Raw genomic sequence first — 20,785 nt, forward strand, 5'->3', positions numbered from 1 at the left:
GGACTGGGTCAGGGACTCCATCTTCTTTTGGTCTGGGCTGCTGTGGGATGCTATGGTGGAGGTGAAGGTTGCCATTGCTCCTTGTCACCTGGGGTCAGGGGTCAGGGGAGCAGCAGAAGGATCAGATAAACAAGGAAAGGAGCTGGCATGCTCTAGAGTGGTGAGCAGTGGCCATCCTGTAGCTGCAGAGGCTCCTCTGTGGTCAGCTTCAGTAGTCTTCCTCTTTGGCTGTACTGAATTCTGTTGCACCTGTGCTAGGTGAGGCTGAGGTGCCGGAGGTTTCACCTCTGTGTACAGGAACTCAGGGGGCGGATAGGACCTCTTGGGTTCTGTTGACTGCTTACCAAGTGTGTAACCACCAATGTAAATGCCTTTGTGATTCAGTTTTGGGACTGAAAGAGGGAGAGTCACGGGTTCTTTATCCCATTTTGCTTCAATGTTCTGACCACTCCCATCTTCTGAGCCCTTTGATATTTCTGCATTGTAAGATGGGCGGAACGGTGCCTCTTTGTTGCTGGATGCTGGAGGTAGCGCATGGTCTGTCACACATGGCGAGGAGCTTTGGATAGACTTTTCGAAGTTGACTGTACTTTTCACATTGTTTTTCTTTACAATTCCAGCCGAGGCCAATATCTTTTCTGTGAGTTGGATGGTGTTGCCCGGTGGAACATGGAACTTCTGATTTGTGATGTGCAAGTGCGTCTCGATCAATTCCTTCTGACCTCTCTCCTGGTTTATGTTTACCGGATCTCTCGGCGAGCGGTCTCTCTCTCTCGCCTGTGGCGCAGGTTGTTGTCCGATGGGGGTGTTTGGAGAATGTGATCCTGCGGCGATATCTCCTCCAACAACATAGCCCAGAAATGTCTTCCTCAATACAACGTATCTAACTCCCTCCTCCGTTTTCACCACAGCCACGGAGTTAATAAACTTTTTAAACAGTTCCCGATTGTGCGTCTGGTTCTTGTGGTCCTTTAAAAACGCATTGAAGTGCGCCAACAATTCAGAGTTCTTCACTCTTCCACCGTTGCACCGGAGAAAGTACAGCACCGAATCCTGAGTAAAATCAGTGGCCATTCCGTCTGTTTGCTCCAAGCCCGATGGAGTGTCAGATGGGGTTTTCTCTGCGCCAGTAACAATTAACTCCGCCCCATCCGAACATTTGCAACTCCACCTGCATACCTGGGGCGTATTCATTAACCCGATTCTGTTACAAAACGTTTCTTAAACGGAAGCAAACGAAACCGGGCGGGACCTACCTGCATATGTCCAATATAAAATGTCGTTTTGCTCGGTTTGCTTCTGTTTGGTTCTTAAACTGTAAACGTTTTGCAACAGAAACGGTTTAGCCTACTCCAAATGGAAAACGCAAACAATAATATTTATTGGAGAAATTCAGGTGGGACCCTCTTCGTTTCGTTTGCTTCCTTTGGTTCTTAAACGGTAAACAGTTTCCGTAATGAATACACCCATGGTTTGGTTCTTAAATGGTAATTCATTGCAGAAACAGTTTACAATTTAAGAAGCAAACAGAGAAAAAATATATTTTAAATTGGCCAAATGCAGGTAGGTCCCTCCCCATTTCGTTTGCTTCCGTTTAAGAAACGTCTTGCAAAAAATTGGCGTAATAAACCCCTGTGAATTAGGCAACGTGCAGATGTTGTATTGCTGATGGTTTGTACAATTGTGGCTTCCATTACAACTCCATCTAGTTGTCGCGCCGGGGATAACAGTTGTTGACAACTGGCATTGTTTATTTATTTAACCTTTAACTAGGCAAGTAAGTTAAGAACAGATTCGTATTAATAATAACGGCCTACCCCAGTCAAACTCTAATATGGACGACGCAGAGCCAATTGTGCGCTGCCCTAATGGGACTCCCAATCACGGTCGGTTGTGATACAGCCTGGAATCGAACCAGGGTCTGTAGTGACGCCTCTGGCACTGTGATGCAGCGCCTGAGACCGCTGCGCCACTCGGAGCCCATTTTAGCTACACCGTTGTCCTCTTAACCTTCTAAATTAAGTGTTCTAACCTGCTGTGTAGACAAACCGTCAGCATAACCACACCGCAAGAAATCTGACGTCACATAAATGAACCTACCTTAAAATAAAGCTACGTTGCAATGTAGAAACGTGGACAACGTTTAAAATCATAGCATTCCGGCCTAAATCCTTTCATTGCTGTACTCTTCCCTCAAATTTGAGGATACCCTGGTGTTCCATGCTCTACCAATTGAGTACATTAACCAAGTAGCGCTAGAATCAGCGTTGCCTCCATCCATTTTCAAATGCTCCGACGGGCAACTGTAGCCGATGAAGTAAATGCACATCGTATGTCCAGCAATGTGCGGGATGACACAATGAAGCCACTTTGATACACAGTAACAAGATAAAGACGGATTATTTCACTTGTTTTATTGATGCCACAAGTTCTCAGCAGTACATCGGCAGTTACCAGCACCCCAGAGCAAGAGCCTTTTGGCAATAAACAACAACAAAAAAAAACAGCAAGTTGTTTCTGAACAGCAAAGATATGGTGAATTATGGTAGCTACATCTTCAAACCCTCTTCTTGATAGCATCTGAAATGTCACCCTATTTCTCCCCCATAGGCCTCTACTAAAAAGTAGTGCACTATGTAGGGTATAGGGTGCCACTTGGGATAAACTCTCTTTTAACAAAGTTGCTTATCTGAAAACATATTGCTTCATTTGGGTAAATTGATTCACTTTATTCATTGTCATTAATGACAGTAGCTTTTTCATTCTTTGGTTAAACTACTACAGCACACTGTGACGGGACAAACACAGGAAAGTTGTGGAAGGGGATATTTAGATTTTTAAACGTGAAACGAAACCCATTCAGTACTTCAGGTTAACATAGTTCTACACGCTTTACAGTCAAACTCTTATCGTGACATGTTTTGTGAGGGGTTAAAGACAACATGCTGGGAATTATTTTTTATTTCAGGAAAAGAGGAAGGTAAAGAAAATAAATATACTGATTGAATCTTAGATTAGTTAGGGTGAAAAACAGAAATAAAGTGACATGATCGTAGAGAAATATCATCACAGAGACTCACAGGGAGAAGTAGTAATTTGACCTATTTTTTTGAAGGATAATATTTATATCATTATATTATATTTATATTTTTTTTATCATTTTATATTTGTGCTCAACAAATAGTTATGAAATAGCATATTTTTTTGGTGACTTTTTTTGGGCTCAATCGAGGCCTGGGGTTGGTGGATAAATGCCATGTGACAGATTGAATACTGAGACTTATTTTCCTTGCAGCTCAGGTAGAGAGGAAGAGAAGGCCTTGGTTTCATCCTCTTCTTCTCTATGAGACACTGACGGGTTGGAGAGGGGGGCAGGGGGAGGTGTGGCCCTCCCTCCTGACCAATAGGACAGGACTCTCCTCTAGAGGCTCCTCCCCCGTTACCGCCGTCCCTTCCGGAGCGCCCCCGTTCTCTTCGTTGTAGAGTCGTTTGATCCCCTCGTAGAATTCGTCGACCTCCATCTCCTCCACCTTAATAATAATATGATTTATAAGCACATAATACAATAATACAATTTTAATAGTCATCTCAAAGCTCTACTACCAAAACATATTACCATAAACACAATATGCTTTCATAATCAAGGCAAGTCAAATAGCAATAGTATACAGTGCATTCGGAAAGTATTCAGACCCCCTCAACTTTTCCACATTTTGTTACGTTACAGCCTTTATTCTAAAATGGGTTAAATAAAACATGTTAGTCAATCTACACACAATACCCCATAATGACATCACAATACCCCATAATGACATCACAATGCCCCATAATGATAAAAGCGAAAAACACGTTTTTAGAAATGTATTCAAATAAAAACAGAAATGCCTTATTTGCATAAGTATTCAGACCCTTTGCTATGAGACTCTAAATTGAGCTCCATTGATCATCCTTGAGATGTTTCTACAACTTGATTGGAGTCCATCTGTGGTAAATTCAATTGATTGGACATGATTTGGAAAGGCTCACATCTGTCTATATAATGTCCCACAGTTGACAGTGCATGTCAGAGCAAAAACCAAGCCATGAGGTCGAAGGAATTGTCCGTAGACCTCAGAGACAGGATTGTATCGAGGAGCAGCGTTGAAGGTCCCCAAGAACACAGTGGTCTCCATCATTCTTCAATGGAAGAAGTTTGGAACCAACAAGACTCTTCCTAGAGCTGGCGACCAGGTCCAAACTGAGCAATCGGGGAAGATGGGCCTTGATCAGGGAAGTGACGAAGAAACTGATGGTCACTCTGACAGAGCTCCAGAGTTCCTCTGTGGAGATAGGAGAACCTTCCAGAAGGACAACCATCTCTACAGCACTCCGCCAATCAGGGCTTTATGGTGGAGTGGCCACACGGATGCCACTCCTCAGTATTTTTTATTTAACTAGACAAGTCAGTTAAAAACAAATTCTTATTTATAATGACAGCCTACCCCGGCCAAACCCTAACCCAGACAACGCTGGGCCAATTGTGCACCGCCCTATGGGACCCCCAATCATGGCCGGTTGTGATACAGCCTGGAATCGAACCAGGGTTTGTAGTGACGCCTCTGGCACTGAGATGCAGTGCCTTAGACCGCTGCGCCACTCGGGGAGCCAAAAAAGGAGCATGAAAGCCTGCTTGATGTTTTCCAAAAGGCACCTAAAGGACTCTCAGACAATGAGAAACAAGATTCTCTGGTCTGATGAAACCAAGATTGAGTTCTTTGGCCTGAATGCCAAGTGTCAAATCTGGCAGAAACCTGGCACCATCCCTACGGTGAATCATGGTGTTGGCAGCATCATGCTGTGTGGTTGTTTTTCAGCGGCAGGAACTGGGAGACTAGTCAGGTTCGAGGCAAAGATGAACAGAGCAAAGTACAGAGAGATCCTTGATGAAAACAGGCTTCAGAGCGCTCAGGACCTCAGACTGGGGTGAAGGTTCACCTTCCTCCAGGACAACGGCCCTAAGCACACAGCCAAGACAAGGCAGAAGTGGCTTGGGGACAAGTCTCCGAATGAACTTGAGTGGCCCAGACAGAACCCGGATTTGTACCTGATCGAACATCTCTGGAGAGACCTGAAAATAGCTGTGCAGCAACGAATCCCCATCCAACCTGACAGAGCTTGAGAGGATCTGCAGAGAAGAATGGAAGAAACTCCCCAAATACAGGTGTGACAAGCTTGTAGATTCAAACCCAAGTAGACCTGATGCTGTAATCACTGCCAAAGGTGCTTCAACAAAATACTGAGTAAAGGGTCTGAATATTTAAGGAAATGTAATATTTTTGTGATGTCCTTAGGGGGTATTGCGATGTCCTTAGGGGGTATTGCGATGTCATTAGGGGGTATTGCGATGTCATTAGGGGGTATTGCGATGTCATTAGGGGGTATGGAGATGTCCTTAGGGGTATGGAGATGTCCTTAGGGGGTATGGAGATGTCCTTAGGGGGTATGGAGATGTCCTTAGGGGGTATGGAGATGTCCTTAGGGTGTATGGAGATGTCCTTAGGGGGTATTGCGATGTCCTTAGGGGTATTGCGATGTCCTTAGGGGTATTGCGATGTCCTTAGGGGGTATTGCGATGTCCTTAGGGGTATTGCGATGTCCTTAGGGGCGATTGTCATTAGGGCGTATTGCGATGTCATTAGGGGGTATTGCGATGTCATTAGGGGGTATTGCGATGTCATTAGGGGTATTGCGATGTCATTAGGGGTATTGCGATGTCATTAGGGGTATTGCGATGTCATTAGGGGTATTGCGATGTCATTAGGGGTATTGCGATGTCATTAGGGGTATTGCGATGTCATTAGGTGGTCATTAGGGGGTATTGCGATGTCATTAGGGGGTCATTAGGGTGTATTGCGATGCCCTTAGGGGGTATGGAGATGTCCTTAGGGGGTATTGCGATGTCATTAGGGGTATTGTGATGTCATTAGTGGGTATTGTGATGTCATTAGTGGGTATTGTGATGTCATTAGTGGGTATTGTGATGTCATTAGTGGGTATTGTGATGTCATTAGTGGGTATTGTGATGTCATTAGTGTGTATTGTGATGTCATTAGTGGGTATTGTGATGTCATTAGGGGGTATTGTGATGTCATTAGTGGGTATTGTGATGTTATTAGGGGGTCATTAGGGGGTATTGTGATGTCATTAGGGGGTATTGCGATGTCATTAGGGGGTCATTAGGGGGTATTGTGATGTCATTAGTGGGTATTGTGATGTCATTAGGGGGTATTGTGTGGAGATTGAGGGAAAAAAACTATTTCAGAATAAGTCTGTAAGGTAACTAAAAGTACTGATTAAAGGGTCTGAATACTCACGTAAATGTGATTTCATTTTTAATACATATGCTTTGTCATTACAGGATATTGTGTGTCGATTGACGAGGGGGGAAAAAACGATTTAATACATTTTAGACTAAGGCTGTAACGTAACAAAATGGGGAAATAATCAAGGGGTCGGAATACTTTCCAAATGCACTGTATCTAGGTAGATGTTAAAAAAATACATTACTCCGGTTGTTGAAGCAGCCAAGCTCTCACCTTGCGCTTGGCTGAGTGCTTGCAGCGCAGGGAGACTTGGTGGGAGTGGTGGTTGGGTTTGGGTGGTCCATGGACCTGGAGCAGGGTGGTAGAGGAGACCCAGGAGAGGCTCCTGTCCCTAGGGGCCGTGGATGGCGCCGGTGGGTCTCTGTCTGGGAGCCTGGTGTCGGACTCTCTTCCCCGGGTGCAAGGGTCCGGGTCCAGACTGTGGTGCAGGGACTGGTAGATGTACACAGTGTTGGGAGGCAGGGAAGCTTCCTGTGTGGACAGGTGACGTGACACCAGCTCTCGACATCGGATCAGCTGAGAACTGTCAATCTAGGGGTGGGAGATAAATGAAAGACTTGATTATAATTATGTTAATATCTAGGTTTCCATCCAATTGGCGACAGAGTCAGGCGAATATTCTAAAATCCGCATTAAAAATATGCAAATTTCCCATCGATTATCATGTCACCAGAATGAATATTTATTGTAAAGGGGGCATTATCAAAATGCACTTTCATCAAATATATTTATGACACTTTCATCAAAGTTTATGACACTTTCATCAAAGTGCACTTTCACCACCCTGTGAAGTTTATAACTTATTTAAATCTGTAGCCTAATAAACGGCATGGTTTCCCCCCCGAGTCCTAGTGAGAGGACCACACCACACCATACCATTGTTTTACTCTGGTTATTATATCAATATTTGCATATGAAAAAAGGCGTTTCCACAGCATATTACATTTTACCGACACAAAAAGATCCCACCGTGTCAAACGAACAAACGATCCGTCGGCATTTATAGAATTGTACCGAAACGCCTCGTTTCCATCACAACTGTTGTGACTTCGGTTGAGTTTTATTTGATTGTTTACAGGAATGACTTTACATAACTGTGGATGGAAACGTGGTTAGAGTCAATACAGGCCGACTATATTTATGCAACGGTTCCCGAGAGGCATCCTGATAATACCACTGATATATATATATTTTTTTTTGAATAAGTGTGATTCAATATGTGGGAGGGACTACAACATCCATGTTATCCCCTGTATATAAGTGTGATTCAATATGTGGGAGGGACTACAACATCCATGTTATCCCCTGTATATAAGTGTGATTCAATATGTGGGAGGGACTACAACATCCATGTTATCCCCTGTATATAAGTGTGATTCAATATGTGGGAGGGACTACAACATCCATGTTATCCCCTGTATATAAGTGTGATTCAATATGTGGGAGGGACTACAACATCCATGTTATCCCCTGTATATAAGTGTGATTCAATATGTGGGAGGGACTACAACATCCATGTTATCCCCTGTATTTGTTCTGGGTTTTAGTGAACAGGGTCATAAGAGAAAAAGAGATAAATGGGTTATTCCACAAACAGCAGAAAATATTTTTGTCATCTCAGAATGTTCTGGCAATTCTCACACAGGAACTTCATTGGGAGGAAGGATGTCTGAGACATGCTTTTTACATTTGTATCACAAACCATTTTTTGAGAAAATCATGATTGAAAGTGGCAATTTTAAGCCTTTTGAGACCCACAAGAGTGCACAAAACATTAAGTACACCTTACTAATATTAAGTTGCACCTCCCTTTTGCCCTCAGAACAGCATCAATTCGTCGGGGCATGGACTCTACAAGGTGCCCGGAAGCGTTCCACAGGGATGCTGGTCCATTTTGACTCCAATGCTTCCCACAGTTGTGTCAAGTTGGCTGGATGTCCTTTGGGTGGTGGACCATTCTTGATACACACGGGAAACTGTTGACTGTGAAAAACTCAGAAGCGTTACAGTTCTTGACACACACAAACCGGTGTGCCTGGTACCTACTACCAGAACCGGTTTAAAGGCACTTAAATATTTTGTCTTGTCCATTCACCCTCTGAATGGCTCACATACACAATCCATGTCTCAAATTGTCTCAAGGCTTAAAAATCCTTCTTTAACCTGTCTCCTCCCCTTCATCTACACTGATTGAAGTGGATTTAACAAGTGACATCAATAAGGGATCATCGCTTTCACCTGGTCGGTCTGTCGCAGAAAGAGCAGGTGTTCCTAATGTTTTGTACACTCATTGTGCGTATGCTTTCTGTAAGACCTTATGATCTGTGATACATCGTGGAGTCATAATACTCCTTATAGCTCTAACTTATTCAACATTAAACATATTTCTATCTCAAAATAACCATTTAAAAAAAAAATGTTTTTTGAGTTTCGTCAAAACTTCACATTTCCCCGGAGTGGGCTCTCTGGTACTTTTGATGATATAACATTAAAAAAATGTACATTATATGTCATTAACCAATCACAGACCTCCTTTAGGATTGCACATTCAGCAAATCACCAGCAGAGGGAGTTCCTTTTGAATCTGTGTTGGTGGGGCACATTAAATGTATCAGAAATCTCTGGAAATTGTATTTAATTGTAGAGTAAATTGCTTAAAACAATATGGTGTTTAAAAATGAAAGGTAGTTAAGATATTTATATTAATATGTTTAATGTTGAATAAATGAATGTAAAACATTGTATTTCAGAATCTAGACATACCCCATTATGTTAGAGCTCGCTATAAGGAGGATAATGAGTTCAAGATGTTGTCTGTATCATGTACGGTTCACAGATCATAAGGTATATAGGTAGGTGTCATCATCTAAAATAACCCTAATTTATAAGACAGTTCTTATTTGAGTAATGGTGGTCTGACCCATCTATGTGAGGCTAGCCACAATAAGTATTAGCCACAATAGTGGCCTTCAAAATAAAAGTATGTCATTGACAGTGATGCAAATGAATACAAAATACAGAATTATGCAATCATTTAATAGATCATGCTAAAAGAAAAGACTGTTAATTTGACACAAATCTGTTGAAATCACACTGTATGTATTATACTTTAGAATTGAAAATTGACTTATTTCACTGTACAGCCTTACCTATGGATTGTGGATCAATGACATGTGGTATCAGTCTACTCAGTGACACCCAGAGAAACATTAGCACCGTAGCTCTTATTACGGGACTCTGAAACAACTGTGAATTGAGCCACATTTATTGTCAACCTACGTGTACCGAACACTATTCCTGAGGAAAAACAATACTGTGTGGATGTTTTGGCGTCTGATAACTCTGAGGATGACATTGGGAAAAAACATATTTGGTATTGAGTAGACTGATATCCCATTTCATTGATCCCCAATCCTTAGGTAAAGCTGTACAGTGCAATATGAATGTCAATACACACAATAGGCTGACTGGGGAGGTGATTTCACATAGTCGCAGTCCCGCGATAAGAGCTACAACGCTAATATTCACTTAAACTCTTCACAGTTGTGTTCTGTGGGTGTCACCGACTAGACTCATACCCCATTTAATTGCTTCACATTCCAACCTTGTTTAACACTATCTAGTGTAAATATGTCACGATTCCACAAATTATAACCTTCTATATCGGCAGGGTAGTCTAGTGGTTAGAGCGTTGGACTAGTAACCGGAAGGTTGCAAGTTCAAACCCCTGAGCTGACAAGGTACAAATCTGTCATTCTGCCCCTGAACAGGCAGTTAACCCACTGGTCCTAGGCAGTCATTGAAAATAAGAATTTGTTCTTAACTGACTTGCCTAGTTAAATAAAAAAAAATAAAAAAAAGAGGTACTTTTATTTTGAAGGCAAACAGCAAATTCCACCGTTGTGCCCAATCCTTATTGTGGCTAGCTTCACAACACATACCCCGGTCCGCGGTCCGGTCGAGCTTCACTAGCTGGCTGTTTATAACGTTAGCTTTGGGCAACATTTGAAGTTCAATTTCAATAGGTGAACAACAAGTGGCTACTTAGCTAAAAGTTACAAGGATTCCTAAATCATTGCTAAGAATAATGAAAATGACCGCAGTTTCTACTGGTCATTGTTTTCAATCGGTTTGTATTGGTGCTAGCTAGGTCCCAAGCTAAAGCTAACTACCCCAGAGGTAGAGGTCAAACAAATAATGCCTTATTACCAACGCGGTATTGTAAACACACAGTTCGTGGCCGGTGTTTGCTTGTTTGCAGACTTGGTTTTGTACAGCTTTGATACTGATAGTAGTGGTGGCGCTTGGCTTGCACGGGCAGATTCAGCACAACACAACATTCTAGAATAGAACTGTTGTCATTTAATGTGTCAAATTAAAAGCTTTATTTAACACGTCAAATAGTGTTATTTGAAAGGTGTCGCTTTTTTTCCACACACGCAAAGACCCAAACGACGTCCCAAACTTACAGGAGGGCATGTACAAATCTAAAAAGGGCCTAAGTTTCACATTTACATTTAAGTTTCCACTTTCACCATGAGAATAAATAAAAATGGTTTGTGATACAAATGTAAAAAGCATTTAAAACAACTTGTCTACAGGTAGACCAGAGAAACGACATCCCTAATTGGCAGATGAGTAGAATCCCTGATTGGGTTGCTCACCTGTGTTCCCTACAAATGTTGTTTCGAATGAAAAAAAAGCTTTGTACCTGGACACTGAAGAAGGCTGTAAAGCCAAAACGTCTGAATGCGATCCCCGACGCAGTGAAATGAAAACAAGTGAAACATTAAAAAGGAAGCTTTAAGTTTACGTCAAAACCTTTTATCTGAACGAATGGGTTTTACGCACCGTCCACACTTCTGGGAGAGAGCGATGGTCTTCTTTTGATAAACATCCTTCCTCCCAATGAAGTTCCTATGTGAGAATTTCTAGAACATTCTGAGAAATACTATTTTCCACTCACCCTGGTGTGGAATCACCTAGATAGGGAGTGGGGTCAGATTGGACTCCACGTCAACACTGGTACGTGTGTATGATTTAGGTAGAAGCCCTCACTGCCTAACTGGCTGCTATCTCAACATGCCAACATACTGTACTGCAGGCCTACTTGTGCTTTCTCCTGAGCAGGAGGATAGTGAGAATTTAGTACCTGTGTTTTCCTGAGCAGGTTGATCGTGAGGGCCAGCCAGTCAGGGCAGATATTCTCCAGCTCCAGGGTGATGAGGGCCAGCGCCAGCATGGATCCCCGGGAGAGGGGCTGTAGCAGGGCGCTGTTGGCCAGGCAGTAGTGCAGCTGCTGGGTCAACACTGACAGGTGCTGCGCCGGGTTACACCCCAACAGACCCACCATGAACCGTGGCTTGCAGGACAGCACCATGGCATGGAACTGAAGTGGAACAACAGCCAGTTAGTTAGCGGTCAAATCTTTTTCACTAAACTGTTGTACGTAAGGCAGTTGCGGCGGCTGTATTACCGTAACACCGGCAGTCATGAGTCATGACCGCAGACAAATTCCACGTGACCGTTGAGTCATGGTAACCTCCTTTTAATCACCCTGGACATGTGTTAGTAGTGCCCAGCTTGTTAAACAACCATCAAGTCCTAATGGCCTGGTACTCAGGGCTCTATTGTCCCTCCATCAGGTTCTAATGGTCTGGTACTCAGGGCTCTATTGTCCCTCCATCAGGTCACCAATGGCCTGGTACTCAGGGCTCTATTGTCCCCCCATCAGGTTCTAATGGCTCTATTGTTCCTCCATCAGGTCCTAATGGCCTGGTACTCAGGGCTCTATTGTCAAACCCATCAGGTCCTAATGGCCTGGTACTCAGGGCTCTATTGTCCGCCCATCAGGTCCTAATGGCCTGGTACTCAGGGCTCTATTGTCAAACCTCTAGTGGTGGTTCTGTCTAGGACACTACTTCAAGCCTCTAGTGGTGGTTCTGTCTAGGACACTATTTATAGCCTCTAGTGGTGGTTCTGTCTAGGACACTATTTATAGCCTCTAGTGGTGTTTCTGGCTAGGACACTATTTATAGCCTCTAGTGGTGGTTCTGTCTAGGACACTATTTATAACCTCTAGTGGTGGTTCTGTCTAGGACACTATTTATAGCCTCTAGTGGTGGTTCTGTCTAGGACACTATTTATAGCCTCTAGTGGTGGTTCTGTCTAGGACACTATTTATAACCTCTAGTGGTGGTTCTGTCTAGGACACTACTTCAAGCCTCTAGTGGTGGTTCTGTCTAGGACACTACTTCAAGCCTCTAGTGGTGGTTCTGGCTAGGACACTATTTATAGCCTCTAGTGGTGGTTCTGTCTAGGACACTATTTATAGCCTCTAGTGGTGGTTCTGTCTAGGACACTACTTCAAGCCTCTAGTGGTGGTTCTGGCTAGGACACTATTTATAGCCTCTAGTGGTGGTTCTGGCTAGGACACTATTTATAGCCTCTAGTGGTGGTTCTGGCTAGGACACTATTTATAGCCTCTAGTGGTGGTTCTGTCTAGGACACTACTTCAAGCCTCTAGTGGTGGTTCTGGCTAGGACACTATTTATAGCCTCTAGTGGTGGTTCTGGCTAGGACACTATTTATAGCCTCTAGTGGTGGTTCTGGCTAGGACACTATTTATAGCCTCTAGTGGTGGTTCTGTCTAGGACACTATTTATAGCCTCTAGTGGTGGTTCTGTCTAGGACACTACTTCAAGCCTCTAGTGGTGGTTCTGTCTAGGACACTATTTATAGCTTCTAGTGGTGGTTCTGTCTAGGACACTACTTCAAGCCTCTAGTGGTGGTTCTGGCTAGGACACTACTTCAAGCCTCTAGTGGTGGTTCTGTCTAGGACACTATTTATAGCCTCTAGTGGTGGTTCTGGCTAGGACACTACTTCAAGCCTCTAGTGGTGGTTCTGTCTAGGACACTACTTCAAGCCTCTAGTGGTGGTTCTGGCTAGGACACTAGGACACTAAGACAGGACTATGAACGTGGTGACGGAACCCAATACTCACAATGTGTAGAAACTCCAGCGGCGTGGCAGCGTGCAGGTCCCAGTTGAGTTTATCCAGAATGATCCTCTCCATTCTCAGTATCTCTGATGGGGAGCAGCCACATCTGCTGCTGCTGGCCAAGTCACGCAACAACGGCACACGCTGCGCACACACACACACACACACACACACGACTTTGGGTTAGTTGGGTTCAAAACAACAATAGCAAACACGCACCAAAGGCAGCCCACCAACCATTTCCTCTCTGCCCACCAACCATTTCCTCTCTGCCCACCAACCATTTCCTCTCTGCCCACCAACCATTTCCTCTCTGCCCACCAACCATTTCCTCTCTTCCCACCAACCATTTCCTCTCTGCCCACCAACCATTTCCTCTCTGCCCACCAACCATTTCCTCTCTGCCCACCAACCATTTCCTCTCTGCCCACCAACCATTTCCTCTCTGCCCACCAACCATTTCCTCTCAACCCACCAACCATTTCCTCTCTGCCCACCAACCATTTCACCAACCAATTTGGCAACAAGAACTCTAATCATCTTATTTCAACTTAATTGTCTGACCTCCTAATGGTACTAATCACAGAGCCTGATGGTGTAGGATGTAATGGTTATGTTTTCACTAAGGAGACTGATGGTGTAGGATGTAATGGTTATGTTTTCACTAAGGAGACTGATGGTGTAGGATGTAATGGTTATGTTTTCACTAAGGAGACTGATGGTGTAGGATGTAATGGTTATGTTTTCACTAAGGAGACTGATGGTGTAGGATGTAATGGTTATGTTTTCACTAAGGAGACTGATGGTGTAGGATGTAATGGTTATGTTTTCACCAAGGAGACTGATGGTGTAGGATGTAATCACCTCGTCCTCTTCGCTGGTTTTGGCAGCCAGGAAGTAACAGGCGATGGCGATGCAGCGGAGGTACTTTGGACGGGCCTGAGGAGAGAGAGACTGGGTCAGGAGGACTACGTGATGTCACTAGCACTCACTGTCTAAACTCAGCACCCTGGGTTCCAAACGTTCCCTGTTCAGACAACTTGCCAGGTACACACAGAAGGGTAACTAGTTCAGGCTTATCACTTTGGAAGGGCCTGAAAATGGGAGAGAACGGAGCCACTGGGTCAGGACTGAAGTGGAGAGAGAACGGAGAGACTGGGTCAGGACTGAAGTGGGGAGAAATATGGGAGACTAGACATCTACCACTATCAGATTAGAGCCATAAAGGACACTTGACATCTACCACCCCACTACCACTATCAGATTAGAGCCATAAAGTAGTCTAGACATCTACCCCCCACTACAACTATCAGATTAGAGCCATAAAGGAGACTAGACATCTACCACTATCAGATTAGAGCCATAAAGGAGACTAGACATCTACCACTATCAGATTAGAGCCATAAAGGAGACTAGACATCTACCACTATCAGATTAGAGCCATAAAGGACCCATCTACCACTATCAGATTAGAGCCATAAAGGAGACTAGACATCTACCACTATCAGATTAGAGCCATAAAGGAGACTAGGATTAGAGCCATAAAGGAGACTAGACATCTACCACTTGATTAGAGCCATGGACTAGACATCTACCACCCCACTACCACTATCAGATTAGAGCCATAAAGGAGACTAGACATCTACCCCCTACCACTGATTTTGACATCTACCCCCCACTACAACTATCAGATTAGAGGAGAGTATCAGTAGGATACCTACTGTTTGTGTGGAAGTATGTAGGATACCTACTGTTTGTGTGGAAGTATGTAGGATACCTACTGTTTGTGCGCAAGTATAAAATGGATGACTTTGTATAATGGACTTTAGAACGTTCTCTGAATAAACGGTACTAATCTTTTGCATAAACTGAGTCTTTGCCTAATTATTATTACACCCATGGTCTTACAAACCTCGGGGATTGGTCAAAGCTATTGATTGATATCAATGGGATTGAAAATTCTCGTGACAGTTACTTATGAAAAAAGGTTTCAGTACTTCATCTAGATAACATTAAAAACCAGTCGGTAACTTACCTTTATAGTGCCTAAAAACCTGTCCAAAATACTGATGGCTAGGGAGAGGGTCTCTGGATATAGCTTGGTGTCATTGTGGAGGTTAATAAGCCAGCACACAGCCTCATCACGCTGGGCAGGGGAGATGTCTGTATCCTGGGAACAACAGAAGCAGAGGGGTCAGTTTAAAAATAATAATAATAATAATAATAAAAATCAATCAATCACAGGACACGTCACAGGTTAGTTGCTGAGGAGACATAGTATGAGCGTCAGTAAACAGTGCTTCACATTCAGAGAAAATTCACTGAAAAAAATTACAATTAGGATATAGTATCAATGCACAACGTATTAAAACCTACTCACTTAAATAACTTACAAAAGTCTCAACCAACGTTAAAATCATAGGCTTGATTAAACTACAGGAACAATATATAATTTGAGAAAAAGCACATGAATGTCAACGAAAGAAAGAAATGCTGCTAACATCTGTTAAAAGTATGTTGGTCCCTTGACAACAAAGTAAACGAGAATGTTAAGACCATGACACAACTGAGCTTCTGAACCGACCTGCTTATGGAGCCTGTATTCTAGCGTCGGTATGCTGCTAGGAGAAGAGAACGTGTGTGCCTTGCATAATCCCTTAAAAGGGATACTTCTGTATTTTGGCCCTATACTTACTTCCCCAGAGTCAGATTAATTTGTGGATACCATTTGTATGTCTCTATGCCCTGATTGCATGCCTATTAGGTATCTGCTAGCATGCTAGAAGATACCCATAGTCTTCCAGTCATTGCGGTAGCGCTAATTAGCAACTTCCTTCAAACTGCTCGCAGGGATATAAAAAATGGTATCCACAAATTAATTTGACTCTTGGGAAGTAGATAAAGGGCATCATTGCCAAAATCATAGGTCTTAGTCGCACAATTTTATATCTACACTGAAAAAAAATATGAAAGAAGCATGTAAAGTGTTGGTCCCAAGTTACATGAGCTGAAATAAAATAATTTTCCATATGCACAAAATGCTTTTTACTCTCAAATTTTGGGCACACATATGTTTATATGCCTGTTAGCGAGCATTTCTCCTTTGCCAAGATATCAAGAAGCTGATTAACAGCATGATCATTACACAGGTGCACCTTGTGCTGGGGAAAATAAAAGGCCACCAAAATGCTCCATTTTGTCACAACACACTGCCACAGATCTCAAGTTGAGGGAGCGTGCAATTGGCATGCTGTTGGCAGGAATGTCTACGAGAACTGTTGCCAGAGAATTGAATGTTAATTTCTACCATAGGCCGCCTCCAACGTTCTTTTAGAGAAATTGGCAGTAAGTCCAACCAGCCACACAACCGCAGAGCACATGTAAGGCGTTGTGAAAATGTCAACATTGTGAACAGAGTGCCCCATGGTGGTGGTGGGGTTATTGGTTATTGGCAGGCATAAGCTATGGACAACGAACACAATTGCATTTTATAGATGGCAATTTGAATGCACAGATACTGTGACGAGATCCTGAGGCACAATGTGAGACCTATTTTTTTTTTTTACTATCTTTGACCAATAGATGCATACCTTTATTCCCAGTCATGCGAAATCCATTAGGATTTAGATAAGGGCCTCATGAATTTATTTTAATTGCTGGAGAAAAAAACCTGTAACCAGCATAACTCTCACTGGAAGTCTTGCATTCTCCCCATAACTCTGACCTCAAGTAATATAGATAGCTGTACCAAGGAAATAACCTAACAATTTCACCACCTTCATGGTCTAACATTGGCAGCAGTTAGCCTAGCGGTTAGAGGCAAGCCAGCACAAATAAAATACCTGTATGTATGAGTGTCTTTCGAAGGGGTTGGGTTAAAAGTGGAAGCCACATTTCAGTTGGACCTTGGGTGCAATTGACCAACGCAGCAATTTTAACGACCTGCTGCTTTCTCTTTCATATTGACAACAGTATGTTGTTATGTGTTGTGGGACTCAGCTGACTCCCGGGAGATGGCTTTTTTTGGGCACTTACAAAAAACTTTACTTTAGACCAGAACCCAAGTGCACTAGGGGAAAAAGGATACCAATTGGGACACAATCAAGAATTTGCTTTAAAGTGACCTGAACTAGCCTTGCCCTAAAGCCCCCGGGCCATTTCTCACCATTATGTCGCCTTGTTAAAGTGACCTGAACTAGCCTTGCCCTAAAGCCCCCGGGCCATTTCTCACCATTATGTCGCCTTGTTAAAGTGACCTGAACTAGCCTTGCCCTAAAGGTCCCGGGCCATTTCTCACCATTATGTCGCCTTGTTAAAGTGACCTGAACTAGCCTTGCCCTAAAGCCCCCGGGCCATTTCTCACCATTATGTCGCCTTGTTAAAGTGACCTGAACTAGCCTTGCCCTAAAGGTCCCGGGCCATTTCTCACCATTATGTCACCTTGTTAAAGTGACCTGAACTAGCCTTGCTCTAAAGCCCCCGGGCCATTTCTCACCATTATGTCACCTTGTTAAAGTGACCTGAACTAGCCTTGCCCTAAAGCCCCCGGGCCATTTCTCACCATTATGTCACGTTGTTAAAGTGACCTGAACTAGCCTTGCCCTAAAGCCACCGGGCCATTTCTCACCATTATGTCACCTTGTTAAAGTGGTCCTTGGACCTTGGGTGCAATTGACCCACTCAGTTATTTTAATGACCTGCTGCTTTCTCTTTCATATTGACAACAGTATGTTGTTCTGTGTTGTGGGAATCAGCTGACTGCCGGGAGATGGCTTTTTGGGCACGTACACCTTCCACATCAAGGCTTTGAATGCACAGATACCAAGTTGACATCCCGAGGCCCATTGTGAGACTTAAAAAAAAAAGAAGCTATCTTTGACCAACAGATGCATATCTGTATTCCCAGTCATGTGAAATCCGTAGATTAGGGCCTCATTAATTTATTTTAATTGACTGATTTCCTCATATGTACTGTAACTATCCTTATTATTATTATTTTGTTTAACCTTTATTTAACTAGGCAAGTCAGTTAAGAACAAATTGTTATTTACAATGACGCCGTAAGATATTTGGTGCAGAATTTCTCAAGTGAAAGAATGTACACGATAACAAAGTCGTCTCTTGTTGAATGACAACAAACACTTCATTGAAGAATCCCTACTGTTGACCAATCACCGACTAAGAGGCGTAGATTTGGCGACCAAACTTCGACTTGTTGTGTGCACAAAACAGCTGAAAAAAACAAACAAAAAACTTGCAGAAGACGTACAAAAATGTCACAAAATGTTGTCAATATATGAACTGTTTCAGATGGGAAGCATGAGGACGCCTTTACCTGTAATATGATACTGGTCTAACCAGCACTTTACCTGTAATATGATACTGGTCTAACCAGCACTTTACCTGTAATATGATACTGGTCGAACCAGCACTTTACCTGTAATATGATACTGGTCGAACCAGCACTTTACCTGTAATATGATACTGGTCTAACCAGCACTTTACCTGTAAATATGATACTGGTCTAACCAGCACTTTACCTGTAAATATGATACTGGTCTAACCAGCACTTTACCTGTCATATGATACTGGTCTAACCAGCACTTTACCTGTAATATGATACTGGTCTAACCAGCACTTTACCTGTAATATGATACTGGTCGAACCAGCACTTCTCTCACTGGAAGTCTTTAGCCTCAACAGACATGGCTGTGTCCGTTACTGCACTCCGTTATTTGGGACAGACTGTGTCCGTTACTGCACTCCATTTTTGGGACAGACAAGGCCCGTTACGGCACTCAGTTATTTGGGACAGGTAAGGCCCGTTACTGCACTCAGTTATTTGGGACTGGCAAGGACCGTTACTGCACTCAGTTATTTGGGACTGGCAAGGACCGTTACTGCACTCAGTTTTTGGGACAGGCAAGGCCCGTTAATGCACTCCGTTTTTGGGACAGGCAAGCCCCGTTACTGTAGAGGCCAGATGAGGAAGGTCAGAGTCCTCTATGTTGGAATAGACTCAATGTCAGGCTCTGGTGGCATTGGCACTAACAGCTTATCTTAACTGAGGAGGTTTTAAAAACAGACCGTGTCTGTTCGTTGGACTAATAACTAGGGGAGAAGTGAAAGCATGAACCTTCGCCACAGCAGGTGCTTTAGTCAATGCCCTTTTGCACTCACAAATGGAAGCAAATGCATTCTCCCCATAACTCTGACCTCAGGTGATATAGATACAGTGGGGCAAAAAAGTATTTAGTCAACCACCAATTGTGCAAGTTCTCCCACTTAAAAAGATGAGAGAGGCCTGTAATTTTCATCATAGGTACACTTCAACTATGACAGACAACATGAGGGGGAAAAAAATCCAGAAAATCACATTGTAGGATTTTAAATGAATTTATTTGCAAATTATGGTGGAAAATAAGTATTTGGTCACCTACAAACAAGAAAGATTTCTGGCTCTCACAGACCTGTAACTTCTTCTTTAAGAGGCTCCTCTGTCCTCCACTCGTTACCTGTATTAATGGCACATGTTTGAACTTGTTATCAGTATAAAAGACACCTGTCCACAACCTCAAACAGTCACACTCCAAACTTGGTGGCTGACTAAATACTTTTTTGCCCCACTGTAGCTGGACCAAGGAAATAACCTAACAATTTCACCACCTCCATGGTCTAACATTGGCAGCAGTTAGCCTAGCGGTTAGAGGCAAGCCAGCACAAATAAAATACCTGTATGTATGAGTGTCTTTCGAAGGGGTTGGGTTAAAAGTGGAAGCCAAATTTCAGTTGGACCTTGGGTGCAATTGACCAACGCAGCAATTTTAACGACCTGCTGCTTTCTCTTTTATATTGACAACAGTATGTTGTTATGTGTTGTGGGACTCAGCTGACTCCCGGGAGATGGCTTTTTGGGCACTTACAAAAAACTTTACTTTAGACCAGAACCCAAGTGCACTAGGGGAAAAAGGATACCAATTGGGACACAATCAAGAATTTGCTTTAAAGTGACCTGAACTAGCCTTGCTCTAAAGCCCCCGGGCCATTTCTCACCATTATGTCGCCTTGTTAAAGTGACCTGAACTGGCCTTGCCCGAAAGCCACCGTGCCATTTCTCACCATTATGTCAACTTGTTAAAGTGACCTGAACTAGCTTTGCCCTAAAGGCCCCGGGCCATTTCTCACCATTATGTCGCCTTGTTAAAGTGACCTGAACTAGCTTTGCCCTAAAGGCCCCGGGCCATTTCTCACCATTATGTCGCCTTGTTAAAGTGACCTGAACTAGCTTTGCCCTAAAGCCACCGGGCCATTTCTCACCATTATGTCAACTTGTTAAAGTGACCTGAACTAGCCTTGCCCTAAAGGCCCCGGGCCATTTCTCACCATTATGTCGCCTTGTTAAAGTGACCTGAACTAGCCTTG

General features: G+C 43.3%; 1 protein-coding gene across 6 annotated transcripts in view; it reads right to left on the reverse strand.

Moving 5' to 3' along the window:
* Positions 1 to 2,397: 2,397 nt before the first annotated feature.
* The window catches only part of LOC123989548 (cyclin-I-like), a 35,769-nt gene continuing 17,381 nt past the window's right edge, over positions 2,398 to 20,785 (reverse strand). For 4 of the 6 annotated variants that reach the window (XM_046290637.1, XM_046290639.1, XM_046290641.1 and 1 more), the window contains 6 exons: positions 15,399 to 15,533; positions 14,228 to 14,302; positions 13,367 to 13,507; positions 11,515 to 11,751; positions 6,576 to 6,893; positions 2,398 to 3,530 (listed from right to left, as the gene is read on the reverse strand). In XM_046290637.1, coding sequence (XP_046146593.1) covers positions 3,342 to 3,530; positions 6,576 to 6,893; positions 11,515 to 11,751; positions 13,367 to 13,507; positions 14,228 to 14,302; positions 15,399 to 15,533 — 1,095 coding nt within the window. In that variant the 3' untranslated portion in view covers positions 2,398 to 3,341. Of the gene's footprint in view, positions 3,531 to 6,546; positions 6,894 to 11,514; positions 11,752 to 13,366; positions 13,508 to 14,227; positions 14,303 to 15,398; positions 15,537 to 18,120; positions 18,185 to 20,785 lie in introns of those variants that run through there. The other 2 variants (XM_046290642.1, XM_046290640.1) reach the window with 2 other exon arrangements.

Source organism: Oncorhynchus gorbuscha, linkage group LG11 (genome assembly GCF_021184085.1).
Source record: "Oncorhynchus gorbuscha isolate QuinsamMale2020 ecotype Even-year linkage group LG11, OgorEven_v1.0, whole genome shotgun sequence".
NCBI lineage: Eukaryota > Metazoa > Chordata > Actinopteri > Salmoniformes > Salmonidae > Oncorhynchus > Oncorhynchus gorbuscha.